The sequence below is a fragment of the Diabrotica virgifera genome, chromosome 10, assembly GCF_917563875.1.
Source record: "Diabrotica virgifera virgifera chromosome 10, PGI_DIABVI_V3a".
Classification (NCBI taxonomy): domain Eukaryota; kingdom Metazoa; phylum Arthropoda; class Insecta; order Coleoptera; family Chrysomelidae; genus Diabrotica; species Diabrotica virgifera.
The window spans coordinates 10,007,923-10,032,151 of NC_065452.1; the positions used below are offsets into that span (position 1 = coordinate 10,007,923).

Sequence of the window (24,229 nt, forward strand, 5' to 3'; positions counted from 1 at the left end):
AAATAAAACACTGCTTACCAAATATACGTCCGGCCATTTATGAAACTCTCCGAAAATAAAAATGTGTCATGAGCATGAATCACACTCGTTTCATTGGTAGGCGGACTTTGAGATTTGTTTAGCAGTGTTTTATTTTCATGAAACATGTTTCACGTTTCATGTTTCATGTTTTTCGTTTCATGTTTCTTTGGTGTGCGGCTTGCCATATACAAATATGTGGTGGATTTGACAAATATTCAAAATATCTTGATAAAAACTGACTTTTCGAAAAAATAGAGCCAAAAAAGTTTTAAAAATATTGTGTTTAACTAATGGTACTACAATAATATAGTCTAAGAGCTAGTGAACCCTCCGACTAACGGTCTTCCTGTAAGGCTAGAAATTTGTATAGTGATAATTCATAGCACACCAAGGCTAAAAACCAAGACCTGGCAGGCATCAGCCGTGCACGTGTATCTACCAGGTGAATCGAAAAGTGCAAATTTAGGGGGTAAAATAAACATTCTCCTGTAAAGTTTAAATTTAAGTATGTGTTTGAGTAAGTCATTTAGAAGAAATGTGTACAATGACAGGCGATTCTGAAGAAGACCGTGCCAGGCGAGGGGAAAGATTAGGGGTTTTTCCTAAAATTATTTTTTTTTGTATGGAACACGATTAAACATGACATTTAACTAAAAATTTCAATGTTACCAAGGTAGGCAGATATTCTTTAAACATTGATTGATGAAATCCCAAAGAGTTTTTTGCAATACAATATCGAAAACCCATTTGTTTTTAATTGGTAATCAATCGGGCGCGACACTGTAGTATAAGTGAGGACGTTTGAGTTGGCATAAATTCATTATCTCGAGAATGGGCAAATTTCAAGAGAAATCCTCAGACAGGTCGATTTTTATTTTTAAATTAGGACTTTTTGGCATATATATAATACTAGTGACGTCATCCATCTGGGCGTGATGACGTAATCGATGATTTTTTTAAATGATAGTAGGGGTTGTGTTGTAGCTCATTTGAAAGGTTATTTAATTCTCTATTCAGTAATATAAACATTAACATAATTATTTATACAGGGTGTACAAAAAAATTTTTTTTATTAAATTAATTTAGACAAAAAGAAGAAGAAAATTTTTTGTACACCCTGTATAAATAATTATGTTAATGTTTATATTACTAAATAGATAATTAAATAACCTTTCAAATGAGCTATCACACAACCCCTACTCTCATTTAAAAAAATCATCGATTACGTCATCACGCCCAGACGCACCGTGTTCAAAATTGAAAGAAATGTGATCGTAAGTACAAAAAAATAATAAATCTGAGAATACCGAAATTAAGGGGTCTGTTTGAACTACTCATGATGCAACTTCTCAGCAAAAATTGATTTTTTATGTTTGTTAGGGCCAGATGTATTGATGATCAAAAGTACAAAATTCAACATAATTTTATACTACATCAAATTTAAATCCTCAGAGGCTGCCTTTTACTTTGATTATTACTTCATTTATGTGGATAGCTAATATAAAAGTAATTATTTGAGATAAAAGTACATACTTTAAAGATTAAAATAGCATAGTTAGCTTCACGGAAAAGTGATTATGGTTTTGATATACTCGGCTGTCTAAAAACCTATACAATTTTTGATAAAATTATTGTTTGACAGCGTATTACGTTTATTGCGCCATCTTGTGCCACATTAAATCCTTCACTAAATGAAAGATTATAATGTAAGGAATAAAAAATTATATAAGCTAACTTCGCAAAGGTGCGCGACTGAGTACATTGCGCATAATTTTTCATCGAGCGCCACGCTCATTTGGTCTGAATTAATAATTGCACTCGTACGTACCTATTGTTTACATGTATGTCAAATGTTATTTGTTAGGGTTACGAAAAGAGATTTTAGTTTTGATGAACTAGTGTTTTTCCTCAATAGAGAATAATATACTCTTTATGTAAATAACATACTCCTCACTCCTAACGATAAAATCATTAGTTTTCGAGATATTTGAACTTAAACAAGTAACGGCACAGATATTTTGATTAATGTATTGTGCTCCTGAATTTTTAATTTCAAATATCTCGAAAACTTATGATTTTATCATTATAAATGAATAATATACTTTTAGAGATATTTGTAGTTTAAAATTAAGCGGCACAATACATTAATCAAATATCTGTGCCGTTACATGTTTAACTTCAAATATCTCGAAAACTAATGACTTTATCGTTGCGAATGAAGTGTATGTTATTTACATAGAGAGTATTGGAGAATCGAAAAATTGCGCTAAAATGGCATGTCCGCCAGTGGCGTAGAATTTGGGAAGGGTCAACAATTCACTGTCCCCTGTCGTACGCCTCTGGTAATAGCCAGAAACGTTTGTTTAACTTAATTTTATAGGGTGTACAGTACCTACACTTTGTGCGAAGTATGAAAAGGACACATCGAAAAGTTTTAAACCACTGAGCAAAAATAGTTTTTAAATTTTTAAATAAAACACCCTGTAACTCTGTAAGGAGCCACATTTTATTTAAGTGATTTGGGTTAAATCCTAATATTTTGAGGTCTAGAAGCTACAACCCAAACATTGGACATTCTTAATGAAACACCCTGTATAACGATATTTTTAAGTAATTCACCCCCTAATGAAGGGATGAAAACTAAAAAAACGACCCCTATTATATATACGCGTTATACGGTATGATACCTCAGATATTCCAAGTTTTCAGCGAGATAACTTTTATAGTTTAAACAAATTTAGTTTCGATCACGTTTTGACCAATTTTGAACACTGTGAGACGTCACTAGTATTATATTATATATAAAAAGTCCTAATTTAAGAATAAAAATCGACCTGTCTGAGGATTTCTCTTCAAATTTGCCTATTCTCGAGATAATGAATTTATGCAAACTCAAACGTCCTCACTTATACTACAGTGTCGCGCCCGCTTGATTAGCAATTAAAAAACAAAGAGGTTTTCGATATTGTATTGCAAAAAACTCTTCGGGATTTCATCAATCAATGTTTAAAGAATATCTACCTACCTCGGTAACATTGAAATTTTTAGTTAAATGTCCGATTTAGGGTTAAAAATGGCCGATTTCGCAATTTTCAAAATTTTTAATCGCTTATATAATAAAACCTATTAACCTAAGAGAAAAGTCACTAAAGACCTTTTCTGTTTGGAATGATTCAAAAAGCCTAAAAAAACTTTGTTCCATGCAAAAAAAAATAATTTTAGGAAAAACCCCTAATCTTTCCCGTCGCCTGGCAAGGTCTTATGCTCTTCAGAATCGCCTGTCATTGTACACATTTCTTGTAAATGACTGACACATACTTAAATTTAAACTTTACAGGAGAATGTTTATTTTTCCCCTAAACTATGCACTTTTCGATTCACCTGGTAGATACACGTACACGGCTGATGCTTGCCAGGTCATCGTTTTTAGCCTTGGTGTGCTATGAATTATCACTATACAAATTTCTAGCCTTACAGGAAGACCGTTAGTAGGAGGGTTCACTAGCTCTTAGACTAATAATTTAATTGGAACGTACACAAACGTTTGGGGGAGTTTAAAGGAACAAAACCCCCATAAAATTTTTATGGAGTGTCCAAATTTCACTATATTTTTTTCTTAAAATGCTACTGCCATAAGAATACCACATGTCCATTTTCAATAAAAAATATCTAATAGTTTTCGATATATTGGAAAAAATCTATTTTCATTTTGTAACTTCAAAGGGTTGTAACTTTTTTTATATGCACATTTGCACTAAGGTAAGTTAGGTTCAATCAAACTATTTTTGGTCCCAGAATATGTGATTAAATTTATGACCTGTATTTTTGTTACATCCTGTATATTTGATACTTTTAAGCAACGTATCACTCACTTCTTCCGTCTTGAAGCAACGTAACAGTAGCAGCTGCTGTTTCGGGATTTACGACAATAATTCTTAAGATTAAATCAACGTATTTTAACTTCAAATTGCGTTTGACACTTGATTCGACTTGACAGTTGACTTACATCAACAAGAACAAAAGAATAACAATAGAACACTAACAGCTACCTTTGCACTTTTAAAAGTGATAAGAATTGTGTATTCTTTATTTCTAATTTTGTATGCCTTTTTTGGCGAATAAGCAGGTTTAATTAGAAATTACTTAAAACAGTTTGTTTCGTTTGTGTTTACGTTATTATAATAATTAAAGTTTAAAGAGAATTAAAATTGTAAGTTTTTATTTTAAAAATGCAAGTGCTCTGTTTTTCGTGCCGGTGAGTGTATGTTTTGGAAATTAAGCACAATAGTCTGTTCGCTGACGGTAAAATATTGCAAAACCTATACATTTTACAGAACCGCTTAGATTGACATGAAGTTTGGCATACACATAGGTAAGTAACTATTGTGCCGATGTGTACTTTGGCAATGGGGGTGAGTGTCACCCCCATTATGTGTTCAAAATAAGTTAGGAAATGGATAAACTGACTAATTCTAAGCAACTTTTGTTCTATAGCATTTTAAAAGTGACTATTTTATCGAAAAAAGCATTTTTAGCAAAAATATAGCCCATAAAAAATTAAAAAAAAAAAGGTAATATATGTATGAGATTTCTAGACCCAGTAAAAGAATAGTTGTAACTAATGAAAAATAGATTCATACTCGCCAAATTCCAAATCGAATATTTCAACGTGAAATAACCAAAAAATGAAGCACTTTTTGGGGAAAACTTGTTAACAACTTAAAGTCTTAAAAAAAGCATTATTTTTGTTTTTTTAGAAAAGCTTCTAGTATTAAAAGTAAGAAAGTTACGCTCAAATTAAAGTTGGTCCTTTTTTTTGATAAAAAAATCGTGAAAATCACCCCATCACAAGTTGATTTACTCGTGTATGTATTGTTTATATGATTTGTAAGTTTAATCGGTTCAAAATGCTTATCTTTGAAGGGGCCGTAATTGAAAGGGCTTGAACTAGTCAATAATCTCGAGTGTATGCAAATTTTGAACAGCCATATCTTACCCGATTTTTCCCTTACAGAAAAACAAAAATTCCAAGATATTCAGAAAAGCAGAACCTACATTTTAAGTTATTAAGAGTTATTAGTTAAAAATATTTTTTTCAAAATAAGGAATTTAAAAAAATTTACTTTAAAACCAAATTAAAAAAAATAAGCCCTTTGAACCGATGAAACCTATAGAACATATAAATAATACATAAGTAAAGTAACTTGTGAAGCGGTAACGATTATTCTGATTTAAGATGCTTATTAGGGCGTGATTTTCCCCGAGTTTTTTTTACCAAAAAAAGGACTAACTTTATTTTGAGCGTAACTTGCTTGATTTTGAGGCTAGAATTTTTTTTAAACAAAAATAAATATTTTTTTAACACTTTAAAAAAGTTGTAACGAGTTATCCCCAAAAAGTGCATCATTTTTTGGTTATTTCGCGTTGAAATATTCGCTTTGAAATTTGACGGATATGAACCTATTTTTCATTAGCTACAACTTTGCTTCTATTGGTTCTAGAGAGTTCATACATACACCATTTTTTTTCACTTTTTTAGAAGCTATATTTTTGGTAAAAAATTTTTTTTTTTCGAGAAAATACTTACTTTTTGACTTATTTGCAACAAACCGCCTAAAAACGTGTTTATTTGTTGAAAAATGCAAACATATTTACTCACAAATAACTATAACTCAAAAAGTATTAACTTAGTGAAAAATGCTACAAAACAAAAGTTGCTTAAAAAGCAGTCAGTAGAGAGATTTTGCACCTCTTAAAATAACCACTGATTTTGGCTCCGCTATGGTTAACTTTATTAAGCATAACGATTACGGCAACGTTAAAAAGCAGAGTTTTTGCAGCCTGTCAAGTAGGTTTTTCGTGTGATCGTTATTGTTATTTAAACATAACCTCACTTCACAACGTTATTGTAATTTTAAGCATATACTTGAACAGTTTTTGATATTTTAATTTATAGGTCATCAAAATTAGAATCTATGTAAATGTAATTTTACTGATTTTTTTACATTCTGTCAACAAAGCAATTTAACCATTACTATAACGATAACGATAAGCACTACTTTAAACCTCCGTAAATTACGGAATCCCTTATGTTTAATAACGATAACGGATCATATATTCGCTACTGCGCAGACGTAGTATAACGATAACCATAACGGAATTGCAAAATAAGAGGTGCAAAATCTCTCTAGTGTATCAATTTGGAATTGCAAAATAAGAGGTGCAAAATCTCTCTAGTGTATCAATTTCCGGACTTATTTTGAACGCATATTTTTCACCACAGAGAAGGGGCGAAACTCACCCCCAGGGAAAGAGCACACATCGGAACAATATCACTTTTCTTCTTTGACATGTTACCTATGTGTATGCCAAATTTTGTGTCAATCCAAGCGGTTCTTTAAAATTTTGAGCAAAAACCGTGATTCAATGTACTACAAATGCAATGAAAAATAATTTATTTGGCATTTCAACTTATGAACTCGCAACTTTTTGGTTACTTTGAAATAAAATTCTTTTACTTTATGTAATTTTATCCGGCTAATTCATAATGGCGATTTTAAAGTAAATGTGGTACCTATGTCTTATGCCCGGTTTTCACGCTACGTCTTATTGTACGTTTTGTTGGATAGGACAAATCCTATACAATAAAACGTGACGTATAAACAGCAAAACGTACGTCTTGTCGAATCGAAATGAAATCCAAGGTTAGATTGAAGATATGATGGGAGAAGCATAATTTTACGAGAACTGATAGGATAAAACATTACGTGAACACACATGTTCATGCAAGTCGTCCGATCTTGTCTCAGTTGACTATCTCTACTGCAGTTTGCTTTATTTTTTCTAAAAAAGCCTAATAATGTAGACTTAAAACAATGCACCCACGATTTTCTCGGGGAATTCATTGAATTAAATAAATAAAAATGTATACCATTTTTATTCGTATCGTCGATTCAGAAAGTCGAAAATCGTCGATTCAGAGTGCTGGACTGCGCTCCCTGTTCTAAGTGAAAAATAAGATTGTTTTGCCTTCGCATTGCAACTGAATAAAAATTATATACATTTTTATTTATTTTATATTAGTATTACTTATAGAGAGAAGCTGATTGCACTGAGAGGGGTTGATATTTCTGAAGGGTTGGACTGGATATCATCCCCTATCGCGGTGCAAAGAATATTATCGCGAAACTAGGGCAACATCAAGAAAAGTGAAATCTTATAAATCACCAAAAAAACGGGATGATTCAAACCCAGAAATGCTAGCCCAAACGATGGATTTGCTAAAAGGACTGGCTGAGGATACAAAGGAAATAAAAAAATCAACAGAAAAAGCAGGCGGAAACCATGAATATGCTAACTGAAGAACTAAAAGAGCTCAAAGAAGAACAAAAGGAGTATAGAAGAGAAATAGGAGAACTAAAACTAGCTAATGAAAAAGCTATTAAAGAGATAAACCAGCTGCAAAACCAATTAAGTAATACGAATATAAGATTACAAAAATTAGAAGGAGAAAAACGAAAAAGAAACATTGTGATTCAAGGACTTCCAATTGACACGGACAATCCCAATATACTAAAGAATAAAGTAGAAAGTTTCATAGACAAAGAAATGGGAGTTAAAGTAAGGGTAAATGATGCAAGAAAGCTGGGAGGCACAACATGTCTAGTAGAGTTGGATAATAAATACGAAAAGTCAAAATTAATGCAAAATAAAATGAAGCTTAACCAGCTAAGGAACAAAATATATGTAAATGATGATCTAACAAAAGACGAAAGGGAAATACAAGCTAAAATTAGAATAATGGCTAGAGAGCAGCGAAACAAAGGAAAAATCACAAAAATAGGGTACCAGAGATTAATAGTAAACAATGAACTATGGAAATGGAACAAAGAAAGCGGGCAATTGGAAAAAATAAAAGAAGACATCTCAAAAAACTAGAATTAGATGCAGACGAAGATGGATCAACAAAGACGACACCGCAGGGAACACGGACACAAAAAAAGGAAATCAAAAAACAAATTAATAAAATAACAGAAGAAATGGTAAAAGCAGCAACTTGGAATATAAGAGGATCCTATCAGGAAGGAAAGCTGAAGCATTTAATAAACGAAGTTAAGAAATGTAAGTTTGATCTAGTAGCTTTACAAAAGACAAAACAATTGGGGCAGGGTAGCCAGGAAATAGACGACTATATATTTTTCAATAGCGGAGGCACTAACAGACTGCTGGGTACAGGTTTTATAATAAGTAAAAAATTGAAAGAATTTGTTTCAGACTTTAAAGCAATTTCGGACAGGATGTGCACTCTCAGATTAAAAGGTAAATACCAAAAAATAACATTTGTTAATATACATGCACCCTCGGAGGAAAAAGGAATGGATCTGAAAGAGCAATTTTATAGCAAATTAGATGAAGTATATGAGGCTATACCCAGGTATGATATGAAGATCATTCTAGGAGACGCTAATGCCAAAATAGGCAGAGAAGAAATATTAATGCCCACTATAGGCAAGCACAGTTTACATCCAGAGACTAACGAAAATGGATATTTCCTGGTAGATTTTGCCAAAGAAAAGGGACTTATAATAAAAAGTACGTACCACCAACGAAAGGACATTTATAAGGGAACATGGAAATCTCCAGACGGCCGTACAGTCAACCAGATCGACCATGTTTTAATTGAGAAAAACGAAGAACACTGCATAACAAAGGTGAGAACATATAGAGGACCTGATATGGACTCAGACCACTATTTGGTCGGAATATGGATGAAACAATTAGTACCAACTCTTCGAAACAAAAAGAGATTAAAATACGAAAGAAACAAACCAATTAGATTACAGACAGAATGTGAGCAAACGTTGTATGGACAAATTATTAACAACAAATTAGAGAGCATAGTGGATGAAAGGAATGTAGAATGCACGTGGGGAACATTAAAAGATGTAATTAAAGAAGCAGCAAATATTTCCAGCACCAATGACAACACAAAGAAAAAACAAAAAGAATGGTTTGATGAAGAATGTGAACAATCATTGGAAGAACGGGCCAAGCTACGATTAAAAATGATAACTCAAGGAACAAGAGAAGCGCAGGAAAATTACACTAAACAAAGAAATAGAACCAAAAAAATACTACGAGAAAAAAAAGGAAACATTATGAAGCTAAACTGAAAAATATAGAGGAAAGCTACAAAAATAATCAAATAAGAAACCTGTACCAAGGGATAAAAAATGAGAAACGAGGGCACCAACCGAAAACTGTACATTATAAAGACAAAAATGGAGAAATGATTATGGGTGAACCAGAGATATTAGAACGCTGGAAGCAGTACTTTGATGAGCTTCTAAATGGACCTGAAAAGACAGACGATAATAACGAGGAAACAGAGGATCTAGTAAATGAAATACAAAATCAACAGGGTGAAGAGCAGGCTCCGACTATAAGCGAAATTCAGAATATCATCGATAAATTAAAAATGAACAAAAGCCCAGGAAGCGACGGCATAACGGCTGAAATGATTAAATTTGGAGGAAATCAGTTAGTAGAGAAAATCCATAAACTAATTAATAATATATGGGAACAAGAAATACTACATGAGGAATGGACAGAAGCAATACTGTGTCCTATTCACAAAAAAGGTAATATGGCTGATTGTCAGAATTATCGAGGCATAGCGCTGCTAAACATAACGTATAAAATATTGGCTATGCATATTAAAAACAGATTAACAACGAAGGTTGATAAAAGCATAGGAGAATATCAAAGTGGGTTCAGAAAAGGCAGAAGTACTGTCGATCAGGTCTTCACACTACGAGAAATACAGCGTGAAAGTTACGAATATAATAAAGACACCATGGTTCTTTTCATTGACTTTAAACAGGCTTTCGATCGAGTGAAAAGAAGCGAGTTATTCACAGCATTGCAAGACATGGACGTTTCTCCAAAGCTTATTAGAATTATAAAATTAACTCTCCAAAGAACAATGAATAAAGTCAAGATAAACAATACTATAACAGAAAGCTTTGAGGTCAAACAAGGAGTGCGGCAGGGTGATCCATTATCGTCTATAATGTTTAGCATATTACTAGAAAAGGTTATACAGGAAGCAAACATTAATAGAACAGGTCCTGATCTACCACAAAAAACATCAGTGCTTGGCATTCGCAGACGATTTGGTAATCTTGGCTAGGAGCAAAATAGAACTTATCGAAACAGTCATGAAACTCGAGGAGAGGGCAGCAACCAAAGGATTGTATATAAATGAAGCAAAAACAAAGTATATGGAATGGACAAATAAGCAATTCGTTCGGGGGCAATACATAACAATGACAACAGCGAAGGGAACACAGTATAAATTCGAAGAAGTTGAGAGATTTGAGTACTTAGGAACTGTCTTCACAAGAGATCCTAACTGTGAAGAAGAAATACAAAAGAGAATTATGTCGGGTAACCGAGCTATATTTGCTCTTAATGGGTTGTTAAGAAGTAAAAATATATCACGAAGAGCAAAACTAAGAATTTACAAGACCGTAATAAGGCCGATAGTAACGTATGCTTCTGAAACATGGGTCACAACAAAAAAACATCAAGAGTTGTTATTAGTTTGGGAGAGAAAAATACTGGGCAAAATCTTCGGTGGGAAAAACTTAAATGGACAATGGGTAAGAAGAACAAATAAGGAACTAACTGAGCTCTATCAAGATCCTAACATACTAGCAGTAATTAAGGCGCAAAGACTTAGATGGTTGGGCCATGTGCAGAGGATGATTCCATCTAGAATTCCCAGAATGGTGCTATCTAGTGCATTGGCAGGGAAAAGTCGAAGAGGAAGACCGAGGTCACGATGGAGTAATGGAGTTAGAGAAGATATGAGAAGAATTAACGTAAGGAACTGGGAAAGAAAAGCGACTGACAAAAGGGAGTGGAAAAGAATAGTACATCAAGCCATGGGCCTACTAGGCTCGTAGTGCTTAAATATTATTATTATTACTCCTATAGAGTAACTAGGTACATTTTCCGTTGGAACTATGCGAAGCTGCAGACGGGGGTTGTGAATTGCAACTTTTTAGAATTCCCTCTTGTCTTCACTGCAGCAGCCATCTAGCTTGCAAATTTTAGAAGCTATGGAGGTGTTACCAGGGAAATGGACCAATAAGTTTACAATTTAAAAATCTTTTAGTAATATTTTTCAATATCATTAATGTTGCTATTAGGATTGAAAACTTTACCTTTCATTTAATTAAATAAAAATTGTCCGCCTTTATGGCAAGTGAATAATAAAGACTAGTATAGTAACCGCATTAAAAATACGTCTGGTATTAGGAACTTACAAAAAATACAAAGAAATAGACACAATGTAAATAAAGAGACAGTTACAAGAAAAGTAAACTGGTTGAGATCGGTTTACAAAAAAGAGTTGAAAAAAGTGACGGATAAGGAAAGACTGCAAATTTTATCAAAGACTGAACAAAAATTGGATTCCATCACCCCAGTGATATGTTTGACACTTATGGAAAATATATCGAAGACCGTCTTAGTCCAGGGTAATAAGGATTTTCTCAGGACACTCAAAGATCCAGGTAGCTGACTACTTTTTTAGTTATTGTAGATCTATAGGAAGAAAACCTACCTGTTTCCTGCCTAGAGTTAGCGTCCGTTTTTTAATTATTAACAATTTATTGCAAAAATCGCGATTTTTTCGATTTTTTGCACCCTATTCAAAAGCTAAACAATTGACATAAAACTACAACATTTAATTTTGTAAAACATTGAAAAACCTTGAAAATACCGATTTTTGAAAGTTAAAAAGGTAATTTGTTGCTTCGCAAATTGTAAAATAAATGAAAATCGATATTTGTTAATAACTTTTACAAAATTTAACTTAGAATTTTAGGGTTTCACCCAAAGTTGGTTATTTTGGTACTTAACAAACCCTCAAATTTTGAGACCGATCCATTAATTAATTTAAAAATTATTCTATTTGTTTATCCCAGAGACATTTATTTTGCAATAACATAAGACAGAAAATAATAAACATTGGTCAATTCTGAGTATGCCAAACGAAAGTAGAAGACTGATAGTATCAAAATGTATTAAAAAAAGAATGTGTGTACTTTGTACGCACGTAAGAAGATATTCTTCTATTATATAATAGATAATTTAAACGAAGTAAATATACTTAACAGGTTATTTGTATTTTATTTAAAAATCAAACTAACTTTCTTATCTACCACTTTCAAAAAATTTTATTAAAACAACCAAAAATAAAAATAATATATGAATCGCCCAGGATTTGAACCCGCGTCATTCCAATCTCAGAGCTAACGCATTACCAACTACTCCAGCGAGGTCCTTGTAAGTGACATGTAAGTTTCGGATATAATTAAACAACACGGCGACATATAGTGTAAAAATGTTTGTACATAATATTTTATTATTTTACTACAGAGAAACACAAATCCAAAAACACAAGAATTATAATAAATAATACATTTCCTAAAAACACTAATATATTCTTTTAATGACTTATTTGCACGGTTACAGATACATACATGCCTATCTTGAAAGATTAGCAATGAACTACATACTGTCTGCGTACATACTGTCTGCGCAGGCGCGCAGATTTATGTACAATTTTACCCTCAATCGAATCGCGTCTAAAGAAGAATATCTTCAAAAAGATAAAAAGATTAATCAATATAATCAAAAATCCTAATGCCAAATTTTTGAAAGTTTATAAACATTTCGAATAACTTGACAAATATTGTCCGTAGGAACAATCTTTTTATATATTCGGAAAACTAGTATTTTAGCACGAATTTTCAAATAAAAAAATTTAGCCTGGGTTCATTAGGGACAAAGTTAGCCATGTTTTTTTTTAATTCACAGCTAATTTGTTTATAATAATTAAGGCATTTCATTGATACCATTTTAAATAATGGGATTTGTATTTTTTGTTAACAAATTTGCATAAACATTGTATCTTCACAGCACCCTCTACGATTTTTCAAAATTGTAGTTCAAACAGTTACTAAGGGGAACCTACGAATCCACCGAGTTAAAATACCGAAAAAGCAATTTCAAACTAATACAATTTTCTGTATCTCCGGGTCAACTCAATGGATTTTCATCTTGCTTTTTTTAATTTGTATGTAATTTCTACGTACATTGCAAATATGCAATTTGTTTATAAATCTATTAATTAATAAATCAGTCTTAATTTGTTTAAACAATTCTTGAAAAAATATTTTTTTTACAAAAATCTATTTTTTAAATCATAGTATCATTAATGATCATACAAAAAGTTCACTTTAATAAATAAATTATTTTTATTAGATAATTATTTATTGATGATAATTTATTTATTAAAGTATACCTTAACTTTTTCTATGATTAATAATGATAGTCTGATTAAGAACATGGATTTTTGGGAAAAAATTATATTTTCAAAAATTGTTTAAACAAATTAGATTGTTTATTAATTAATAAATGTCAAATTGCAAATAGACAAATTACATATTTGTAATGTTCAGAAAAAATACATACAAATTAAAAAAAGAAAGATCAAAATATATACAGTAGATCCCGAGATATCGAAAATGATAGTAGTTTTAAGGTGCCTTTTTTAGTTTTTGAACTCGTGGATTTGTCGGCTCCCAGCTCCCCCTTCACTTACCACGACTAGTCACCAACTGAACAACATTTTTAAAAATTCTTGTAAAATACCATTCGAATATGTAAAATGATTTTTTCTACGGACAATATTTTTAAAGTTGTTCTAAATGTTTATAAACTACAAAATTTCAAAAATTTGGCATTAGTATTTTTGACTATATTAGATAATTTTTTATCTTTTTTAGTACATTTTTATAGTATCACTTTTCTACTTTCATTTGACATACCCAGAATTGCCTTATCTTCATTATTTTCTGTCTTATGTTATTGCAAAATAAAGGTCTCTGGGATAAACAAATAGAATAACTTTTAAACTAATTAATGGATCGGTATCAAATTTTCAAGATATACTTCGAAACGTCAAATAAGGTATTTCCAATTGTATTTGTGGTTAACTTACAAAAATATATTAATTAAAAAGTAACATGTCACAAAAGAATGGCTTCAGAACCATATGTTTAGTTTACTAAAACGGGATGTTTAGTTTACTTTACTAAATACTATACCTTTTAAAAGCACGCATGACTGTCAGGGCTCCTTATTTACATTTCATTTCATTCTGTTTCGTATTATTTTTTAAACGTTGAATGAGTTGCATGTGTGAGTTCATGATGAATTAAAATTAAAGAGAGACGTACTCACAATCATTTATTGTATTACTCCGACAACCGGTTTCGCAGGAGTAATACAATAAATGATTGTGAGTACGTCTCTCTATTTTCATTAATTATTTTTTGATTTAAGCAATTAAGTGTGATATATTTTCATTTACTATAGTAGAAGTATATACTTTTGTGGCCCGATTGTTTTATTTATTCAGGTACACATATCTGGAAAGGTAAATGACTACTTGCTAAGTAAGAAATAGCCACCAACAGTCCTAGCCTAAATTCTATTGACAATTGTTAAGACAGGGAGACAGTCATAAAGGATGGGGTCGAAGATTCCACTCTTCCAAGCACAATCAATTGTGATATGCAATATTGTAAAATTGGGGAATAATGTCCAAAATACTATTGGAAGATACCATACGTTTAGTTTTCGATTGGAGATAGGCTACTTAAGGACACGCTAAAATCGGCAACATTGGGAACGGGTGTGGGAAGCAGGGAAATAGTGTTGCCATGTATTGGGTGTACTCCTATATCTAATTTATAAGTAAACACACGGTATATAAACATGTCTGAGTACGCTAGTAGCGGCCTTTATATTATGAAGTAAGAAAAAGTCAGGGGACTTCTGTTCGATGGCGAATTAGGTGAACTACAAAACCAAGCTTACTGAAAGCTATTGGACGATATCAATGGGAAAATCCCAGTAGCTAGCTGTATACTATAATTAAAAAATCATACAGAAGTAAAAACTTCGTTTGTACAATGGTATAAAAAGTTTATTAAAAAAAATAAAATCATCCAAAACGATTCACAAAACGTTTTCGATCTAGATCAGATCATCTTCAGTGCCTAGAACGAAGTATTTCCACGTTAGAATGAATGCAAAAGGTTAAAATTGTGACTAGTTGAAGAAAAATGTGGTAATACTTACGTTCTGCTTAGTACATGAAACTAGCAACCTTATGAAATTGGTGGTAACATCGAGAAATATGGTTTACATGATAGTTATATGATATTTATAGCGACTCCAAGTCGATGTTAAAAGATTGAATGTGTTAGGAGTGCTCAAAGGGCAACATGGTTCCCTGCTCGATAAGACTTGTGGTTCTTGCCAGTTCAATGGACACAGACCAACAAAAGTGAAGGAGATGACAATCTATTTATCAGACAGAAGCGACATGACAAGACAGGTAGTCAATTTTTGGTTATGAATTTAAAAATAGTGTTTAGAATTTAGATTATTAATTAATCTGTCACAACTAATGAACAGTTGTCATTGACAATAACCCCAACTTTCAACCTGGATTATGTAACTATCATTCCAATGTACACTCACATGCTAACTATTTTGTTTGGTTGCCTCCTATGTTATAACTTATTAACTTCATTCCGTTTCAAAATTACAATTGTTTGACACATAATTCACTTTATATTTCTGATATTAACATTCATGTTATTCCCTCTTTATCTAGATTCTTTTAAATCATAATTTTAGTTATTAATAATTATTATTATAATTTTAGTTTATCTGACATTTTAACATCTTTTAGGTCATTATCATTAAATATATACAATTCTTTCAGTAATTTAATTAAAATTATACAATTATACTCTTTTTATTTTTACAACATTACTATTTATCTTATCTTTGTACGTCTATAAGTTGTTCACATTTAATTATTTTTCTTTCTCTTTCTATTTCAAACTAAATTAAGCTTTCGTCGTCTTTTAAAAAAATGTCATTAATGACGTCATTGACTCTACTATGAGTAATATTTTTATCAACTTAACATTAACAACAGTTTTTTCTGTAACAGAGAATTGCCTTTTAGACTTTTTCAATAAAATCTAATGTATTATACATTTAAATTTCACTTTAATACAGTTATTACTATACATTCAGCTTAACTAATTCACTTTACATTTCTGATATTAACATTCATGTTATTCCGTCTTTATCTAGATTCTTTTAAATCATAATTTTAGTTTATCTGACATTTTAACATCTTTTAGGTCATTATCATTAAATACATACTATTCTTTCAGTAATTTAATTAAAATTATATTTTTTCAACCTATCATATATCAGGCAACCACCATTACTTGTTTTCAACTTGCTTCTGCTAAACACTCTTCTCTCGTTAAAAACTTTTACAGTAATATATATGTCTTCCATTTCAGTCTGTTTACTCCATTACCTTCTATAGATTTCAAATTATTAATTCACTTATTCAGACAATAAATTAAATTAAAACATTTTTTCAATTTGTTAATAACCATTACAACCACAATAATAGGCAACCAACATTACTCTTTTTATTTTTACATTACTATGCATGTTATCTTTGTACGTCTATTAGTTGTTCACATTTAATTATTTTTCTTTCTCTTTCTATTTCAAACTAAATTAAGCTTTCGTCTTCTTTTCAAAACCGTCATCAATGACGCCATTGACTCTACTATGAGTAATATTTTTATCAACTTAACATTAACAACAGTTCTTTCTGTAACAGAGAGTTGCCTTTTAGACTTTTTCAATAAAATCTAATTTATTATAATTTAAATTTCACTGTTACAGTTATTAATACAGTGCGTCCATAAAGTAACTCATAAATTCGTTATTTCGTAAACCGACGACTTTACGGAAAAATCCCGAAACAGGTCGATTTTTATTTTTAAATTACGATTTTTTGGAATATATATCATACTAGTGACGTCATCCGTCTAGGCGTGATGACGTAATAGATGATTTTTTTAAATGAGAATAGGGGTCATGTGGTAGCTCATTTGAAAGGGTATTGAATTCCCTATTCACTAATGTAACTATTAACATAATTATTTATACAGGGTGTTCAAAAAATATTTTTTTAATTAAAATAATTGAGCAAGAAGAATGTATGTAATTTATTTAATTGAAAATGTGTTTTACTACTGTCAGAAAACAGAAAAAAATTTTATTTGACAAATAAACATTGATTTTCGCTTAAACGAAATGTTCAAACTGGCAAGGGACAGGTGGGTGGCAGCTTTAACGTTGAATTTAAGCGAAAAACAATATTTATTTGTCAAATAAACATTTTTTTCCCGTTTTCTGACAACATAAAAACGTATTTTGAATTAGATGAATTACATACATTCTTCTTTTTGTCTCAATTATTTTAATTAAAAAATGTTTTTTGAACACCTTGTATAAATAATTATGTTATTGTTTACATTATGGAATAGAGAATTGAATACCCTTTTAAATGAGCTATCACATGACCCCTATTCTTATTTAAAAAAATCATCGATTACGTCATCACGCCCAGATGGATGGCTTCACTAGTATGATATATATGGCCAAAAATCGGAAATTCAAAATAAAAATCGACGTGTGTCGGTATTTTTCCTTAAAGTCGCCGGTTTACGAAATAATGAATTTATGCGTTACTTTATGGACGCACTGTATACATTCAGCTTAACTAATAATGTAAATTCTAAACAACACTATTTTAAATTCATAACCGAAAATTGACTACCTGTCTTGTCATGTCGCTTCTGTCTGATAATTAGATTGTCATATCCTTCACTTTTGTTGGTCTGTGTCCATTGAACTGGCAAGAACCACAAGTTCTTATCGAGCAGGGAACCATGTTGCCCTTTGAGCACTCCTAACACATTCAATCTTTTAACATCGAGTTGGAGTCGCTATAAAATCATATAAGTATCATGTAAACCCTAAGTCTCGATGTTACCAATTTCATAAGGTTGCTAGTTTCATGTACACAGCAGAACGTAAGTATTACCACATTTTTTCTTCAACTAGTCACAATTTTAACCTTTTGCATTCATTCTAACGTAGAAATACTTCGTTCTAGGCACTGAAGATGATCTGATCTAGATCGAAAACGTTTTGCGAATCCTTTCGGATGACTTTTAATGGTTTTTAATAAACTTTTTTATACCATTGTACAAACGAAGTTTTTACTTCTGTATGATTCTATTGGACGATGTTAGGAATAACCTCTTATTTCGACAATACATCTACAGTTTATCCTTGAAAAACACCATCTTTTGCATTCTTCACCTAGCGAAACGGCGTTAAAATGAAAGTCAACGATTGCATTTCCTTGCAATTCTAGCTCCACCATTGTTCTACATGTGTTTCGAGATTCCATCTCTCATCAGAAACAATTGGGGTAGCTCGAACTGAAACAAAATGCTCTTACTCGACTTCTATGTATATGAAGCAGCAAGAAGTCAAGAGACTTCTCTTCGATGGTGATTTAGGTGAATTGCAAATCCAAGCTTACTCGAAGCTATTGGAAACTTTATTCTGTGGAATTGCTATCCATTCCTCTAAAAGAGCCACTTTGAGATGACCTAACGTAAAAAGGGCGACTACCCGGCTTCGAATACTTCTACCAAGCCTGTCCCAAACATATTCAATAGGATTTAAGTCAGGACTGGGCGCTGGCCATGTCATATAGGTAATGCTACTAAATAATCCCCGACAATGTGGGCGGCATGAGGGCGTACATTACCATGCATCAGTGTGCAGTTTTCTCCAATAAATGGTGCATAATATGAGATAACATAATTTATTTACCTATCAGCAGTCAGAGATCCCTTGAGGACAACGTACAGTTTTGTGCGCCTTTACATAGATATACCAACCCACATTATAATTGAACTTCCTTGAAAACTTACTCTAGGGCTAAAAGTGTATTCGGCGTATCGTACACCATCTCTTCTCCATATTTTTCCGCGACTCAAGGGAATATAGACAAAGTTTGGACTCATCGTTAACATCACATTTTTTCAGTTGTCTGCATTCCAATCGAGAGGCTCCATAGCGAATGTAATCTGGCTCCACAAATTTTCTTGGAAAGTTTGGGTCTTCGACCATTCTTCTTCTTGTAGTTCCTTCTCCTATCGGAGGTTGTCTATCATCACAGCTATCCGTACCTTATTGGCGGCTGTTCTGAAAATATCTACTGGAACTATACCACTCTCTTAGGTTTTTCAGCCAGGAAATTCTTCGTCTTCCTATGGATCTTTTACGCTTAATTTTACCTCTGGTAATGTGGCCTAAATATACCAGCTTTATTGTTTTGAAGTTCTTGAAGACCTCGCAATTGTTTTGTAGCCTGCTTAACACTTTGTATTTGCAACTTATTGAATCCATGATATTTTCAAAATTCTCTTACAACACCACATCTCAAAAGCTTTCAACTTCTTTACATTATCCATTTTTAGTTTCTAGCTTTCCATTCCATACAACAAAGTCGAGAACACGTAGCATCTTAAAACTTTATCCTCAGCTCCAGAGGAAGGTCTCAATTAACAAACTTTTTTTTGTCATTTTTATAAATGCTTGTCTTGCAATTTCAATGCGTTCGCTGATTGACCTACCTTGGTCATTGTTTTCATCTACCCAGGTTCCCAGATATTTGTAGTTATTCACTCTTTCTACTTGGTTTCTCTCGATATTTAGCCTTCCTACTGTGCGTTGCTTACAAATAATCATGAACTTGGTTTTCTAAATGTTCATTTGTAGTCCATATTTTATACTGAATTGATGTAATCTATTTACAAATCGTTGAAGTGCTTCTAGACTGTCTGCAAAAATAGCTGTGTCGTTCGCGAATCTTATGTTGTACAAAATGTTCTCGTTTATTGATATACTCTGTTCTTCTTCTGACATCGCTTCCTTAAAAATAGCTTCGCTGTACAGAATGAATAACAAAGCGGACAACACGCTACCTTGTCTAACAACTCTTTTGATCTCTATAGTTTCTGTTTCGACATTTTCGATTCTAACCTTTGCTTTTTGATTCCAGTACAGGTTGACTATAACCCGTACATCTGGACTGTCCACATTCTTTTCTTTTTTTAACAGTTCTACGAGTTTCAGATGTCGTACTCTATCAAAAGCTTTTTGATAATCTATAAAGCAGACATAGAGATCCTGGTTCATATTTAGTCGTCTTTACGCGAGAACTTTAAAAGCAAACAGAGCCTCTATTGTTCCTAGTCCATCCAAGCTGGGTGTCATCTATATCTACTTCTACACTCACGGACAAAAATATTGTATATTTTGAAATTAACATGTGAAATAAAACCTTTTGTAATAGGATTTCCTTCCTGCATATGATGTTGTGAAGTATCATATATACATGTTATAATCGGATTTAAATTTGATATGGACTATATACGTAGTGGTCAATATAATTTTTAGATTGAATCTCATCAAGGTAAGTATTCAATATTCTACTGAGATGGAGACCTGCGTCATGTGCATTAACACGAATTTGTTATCCAGTATGGCTGGCAAATGGCAAAACATGATCTTCCAAGATGGTTTTAATGTACATATTAGCTGTAATTCACCCAATCACCTCTACAAGTTCGGTATCTCCTTTCCAAGAAATACCACTTCATAGCACTATGCCGCCACCACCAAAATTAACACTCTGTATGAGGTTAAATCTGGCATAGCGTTCATCATATGGAAGCAAGATTTACAAAACTTCATCTACAGAAGAGTTGGCGAACAGTATGTCAGTTGTAACCTCATACAGAGCGTTAGTTCTGGTGATGACGGCATAGTGCTACGGAGGTATCGCTTTGAAAGGACATACCGAACACGTGGAGGTGGTTAGGCGAATGCCAACTGATATGTACATTGAAAACATTTGAAAAGATCATGTTTTGCCATTTGAAAGCCATATTGGAGATGACATATTGTTGTTAATGCCTGTCTTCATGTCGCTAGCATAACGAAGACAGCTTGATGAGATTCAATTTAAAAACTATACTGGCCAGCATAAAGCCCAGGTCAGGTTTAAATCCGATTATAGCAGTTATATGATACTTTAAAACATTGCATTCAGAAAAGATACCCTATTCCTATGATACAGGGGGGCTAAGGATAAGGATAAGAGCTCAAAAAATTTTATTCCACATGCATATGCAATATTTTTGTCCGTGAGTATATTTTTTGTAAAGTCTTCCATGTATTATTTTGAGAAATATCTTAAGTCTGTGGCTTATTAAGGAAATTGTTCCGTACTGGGAGCATTCTGTCGCAGTTACTTTGGTAGTGTTACAAACGTGGACAGCAACCAATCTTGGGGTACTACTCCTGTTGTATATACCTTGTTGAACAGATCTAAAAATATATGCAGTGTTTTTTCGTCAATTAATTTAATTAGCTCCGTGGGTATCTGGTATGTGCCTACTGCATTCAGATTGCCTCGTTTAATCGTCTTCTAACTGTTCGTTCACTAACGTTTACGTTTCTGACATATTGGAGACTGTAACCCTAGAGCAGTTAAACTAAAATGGTTGTACATTGTTAAATATCAAGAAGTGTAGACTTTTACAGAACGGTTTTGTAATAATACATTGATTTCGGGATATAGTCCTCGAATATTTGACCTATTTGTAGCATCCGAGTGAGTGACAGTATTAAACATGTCATGATATAATTTTGATGTCTATATAAAATAAATATAGTGTAATAAAGCTCCGTAGATCCGCTATAGTAAGAGATAGCAGTAAAAGTTAATAACAAGAATTGTAGCCAACTTTGAGCTTCATATTAAAACATTAATTATAATTCGATAACATAGTGACAGACCAAACATATATTTTTTTTTAAATGGAATACCCTGTATTTTATTATATATTTGAAATCTTCTTAACTTCTCCATCGCAAAAATATAAAGTTTTGTTATGTTATACAGGGTATTTACAAAGTTATAACCAATTTTATATGAAAATCGTAACAAGTTTAACTCACTGTATAAATAAAAATGTGCACAATAGCAATGGATTATTGATGCCATATTTTTTTATTCATTGTTAAAATTTTTAAAAATGATTGATTATATCGAATACAAGAGAGTCAAAATGCAAGTACATACATTATTTTCTCAGTTAACATAAATGAAACACCCTATATTTTATAACACTATATAAAAGTACCATTACCGTACTTTAGTTTTTATATAACATTCCCTATGTCTAAATTTATTAGTTTTCGAGATATTTTCATTTTCAGATCAAGTTATTAATTAAGTGTCTAAATTTTTCCAAATTTTAAGTAAGCCTTGTCTAAATTGTCTAAAATTGACAATTTGCGATTACTGATTTTCAATCCGGCAATCACTGTAACAATGTGGTAAATAAAGAAAGAAAAATAATTTATTAGTAATAAATTTTACAAAAAAAAAACTAAAATAGAAACTAAAATACAACATTTTGTGAAAACAGTTAAAAACTACTTTTATAAAGAACAAAAGATAATTTATCAGTAATAAATTTTACAAAAAATAAAACGAACGCAAATAACAACATTTTTGAAAAGATTAAAAGTTACTTTAATAAAATATTTAAAATATTTCATTACATGAGGTGTTCAAAATGACCTCTTAACACATTTATGCACGCCTAAAAACGGTCTTTTTTTGAGCTACTCGCACTACGAAGCATTTGTAAATTAACACTTCGAAATACACTTTGTGTTCTATTTTTCATCTCATCCCTTGTTGTTTGAGGTATTTTATAAACTTCATTCTTAACGTAACCCCAAAAAAATGAGTCCAGTTTAAAATTCTGGCGATCTGGGTGACTACGCTACTGGTCCATTGACAAATGAAAATATCTCGAAAACTAATAAATTTAGATATATGGAAGGTTATATAAACATTAAAGTACGGTAATGGTACTTTTCAATAGTGATATAAAATACAGGATTTTCCATTTAAAATTACAGAGAAAATAATGTACTTGCGTTTTGACTCACCCTGTATTTGACTCGAAGAAAATTAGCAATATCAATAATTTTTTAAAATTTTGACAATAAATAAAAAATATGGCAGTAATAAACCATTGCTGTTGTGCTTATTTTTATTTGTACAGGGAGTTGAACTTTTACGATTTTCATATAAAATTGGTTATAACTTTGTAAATACCCTGTATAACATAACAAACTTTTATATTTCTGTGATGGAGAAGTTGACAGGATTTCGACTGTAAAATAAAATACAGGGTGTTCCATTTAAAAAAACATAAGTTTGGTCTGCCACTATGTTATCGAACACCCTGTAATTATAACTAATTTTGTAATGTGAAGCTCAAAGTTGGCTACAATTTTTGTTATTAACTTTAATTGTTATCTCTTACTATAGCGGATCTACGGGACTTTATCACACTAATCGGTCACCCTGTATACTGTATATAATGTCTGTGCATACACTAGATGTACACTAATCCTTTTGTAATTTTTAGAGCGATGAAACTTCTCCTAACTGGAACATAGTTCATGATAGTACTACGGCCACAATAATTCCTGGAGAATAATATCAACTACAAAATGGTAATAACTCAAGACTACGCCTTTGTATCATTATATAGTTTAGAGACCAATTGAAGCCCTATTTTCTTACGACGAATTATAATTAATTATCACAAAAACGTGCAAAAGTTCGTAATATTTTGTATATGTTATTTATTTAATAAATGTATATGTTGAATTTGTGATATCTTGTCTATTTTCAAAAGTTTGTTCCCACAAGCACAACAGCTACAGGTATCTACAAGATATACTCCAATAAATGTAAATCCTAACATAAATATGTACATAATATATGGGAATATGTGATATAATATTATTATACTCCAGGGAAATACCGGGTGGACCAAAAGTCAGTTAACGCTATCAAAAAAAGTCACGCGCAAGTTTGCGGCGTCTCCAAGAAAATATATCATGATCTGTGAAGGGCCTTGCAAATAATCCACAGTTACAATGGCCCGCGCATTCGCCAGATTTGACGCCCTGTGATTTTGCCTTATGGGGAGTACCTAAAGATAAAGTTTTTGCCAATTTGAAGTTCTCCGTGCCAACTTGGAAGTCTGTAGAAAGACTTGTT

General features: G+C 32.0%; 1 protein-coding gene across 2 annotated transcripts in view; it reads left to right on the forward strand.

Annotated features, from left to right (window-relative positions):
- The window catches only part of LOC114334523 (bifunctional arginine demethylase and lysyl-hydroxylase PSR), a 61,649-nt gene extending 37,816 nt beyond the window's left edge, over nt 1-23,833 (forward strand). For both annotated transcript variants that reach the window (XM_028284584.2, XM_028284583.2), the window contains one exon: nt 23,589-23,833. Coding sequence is in view for 1 of the 2 variants with exons in the window: in XM_028284583.2 (XP_028140384.1) it covers nt 23,589-23,660 (72 nt within the window). In the remaining variant the exon portion in view is untranslated. The remainder of the gene's footprint in view (nt 1-23,588) is intronic.
- Nucleotides 23,834-24,229: the final 396 nt, after the last annotated feature.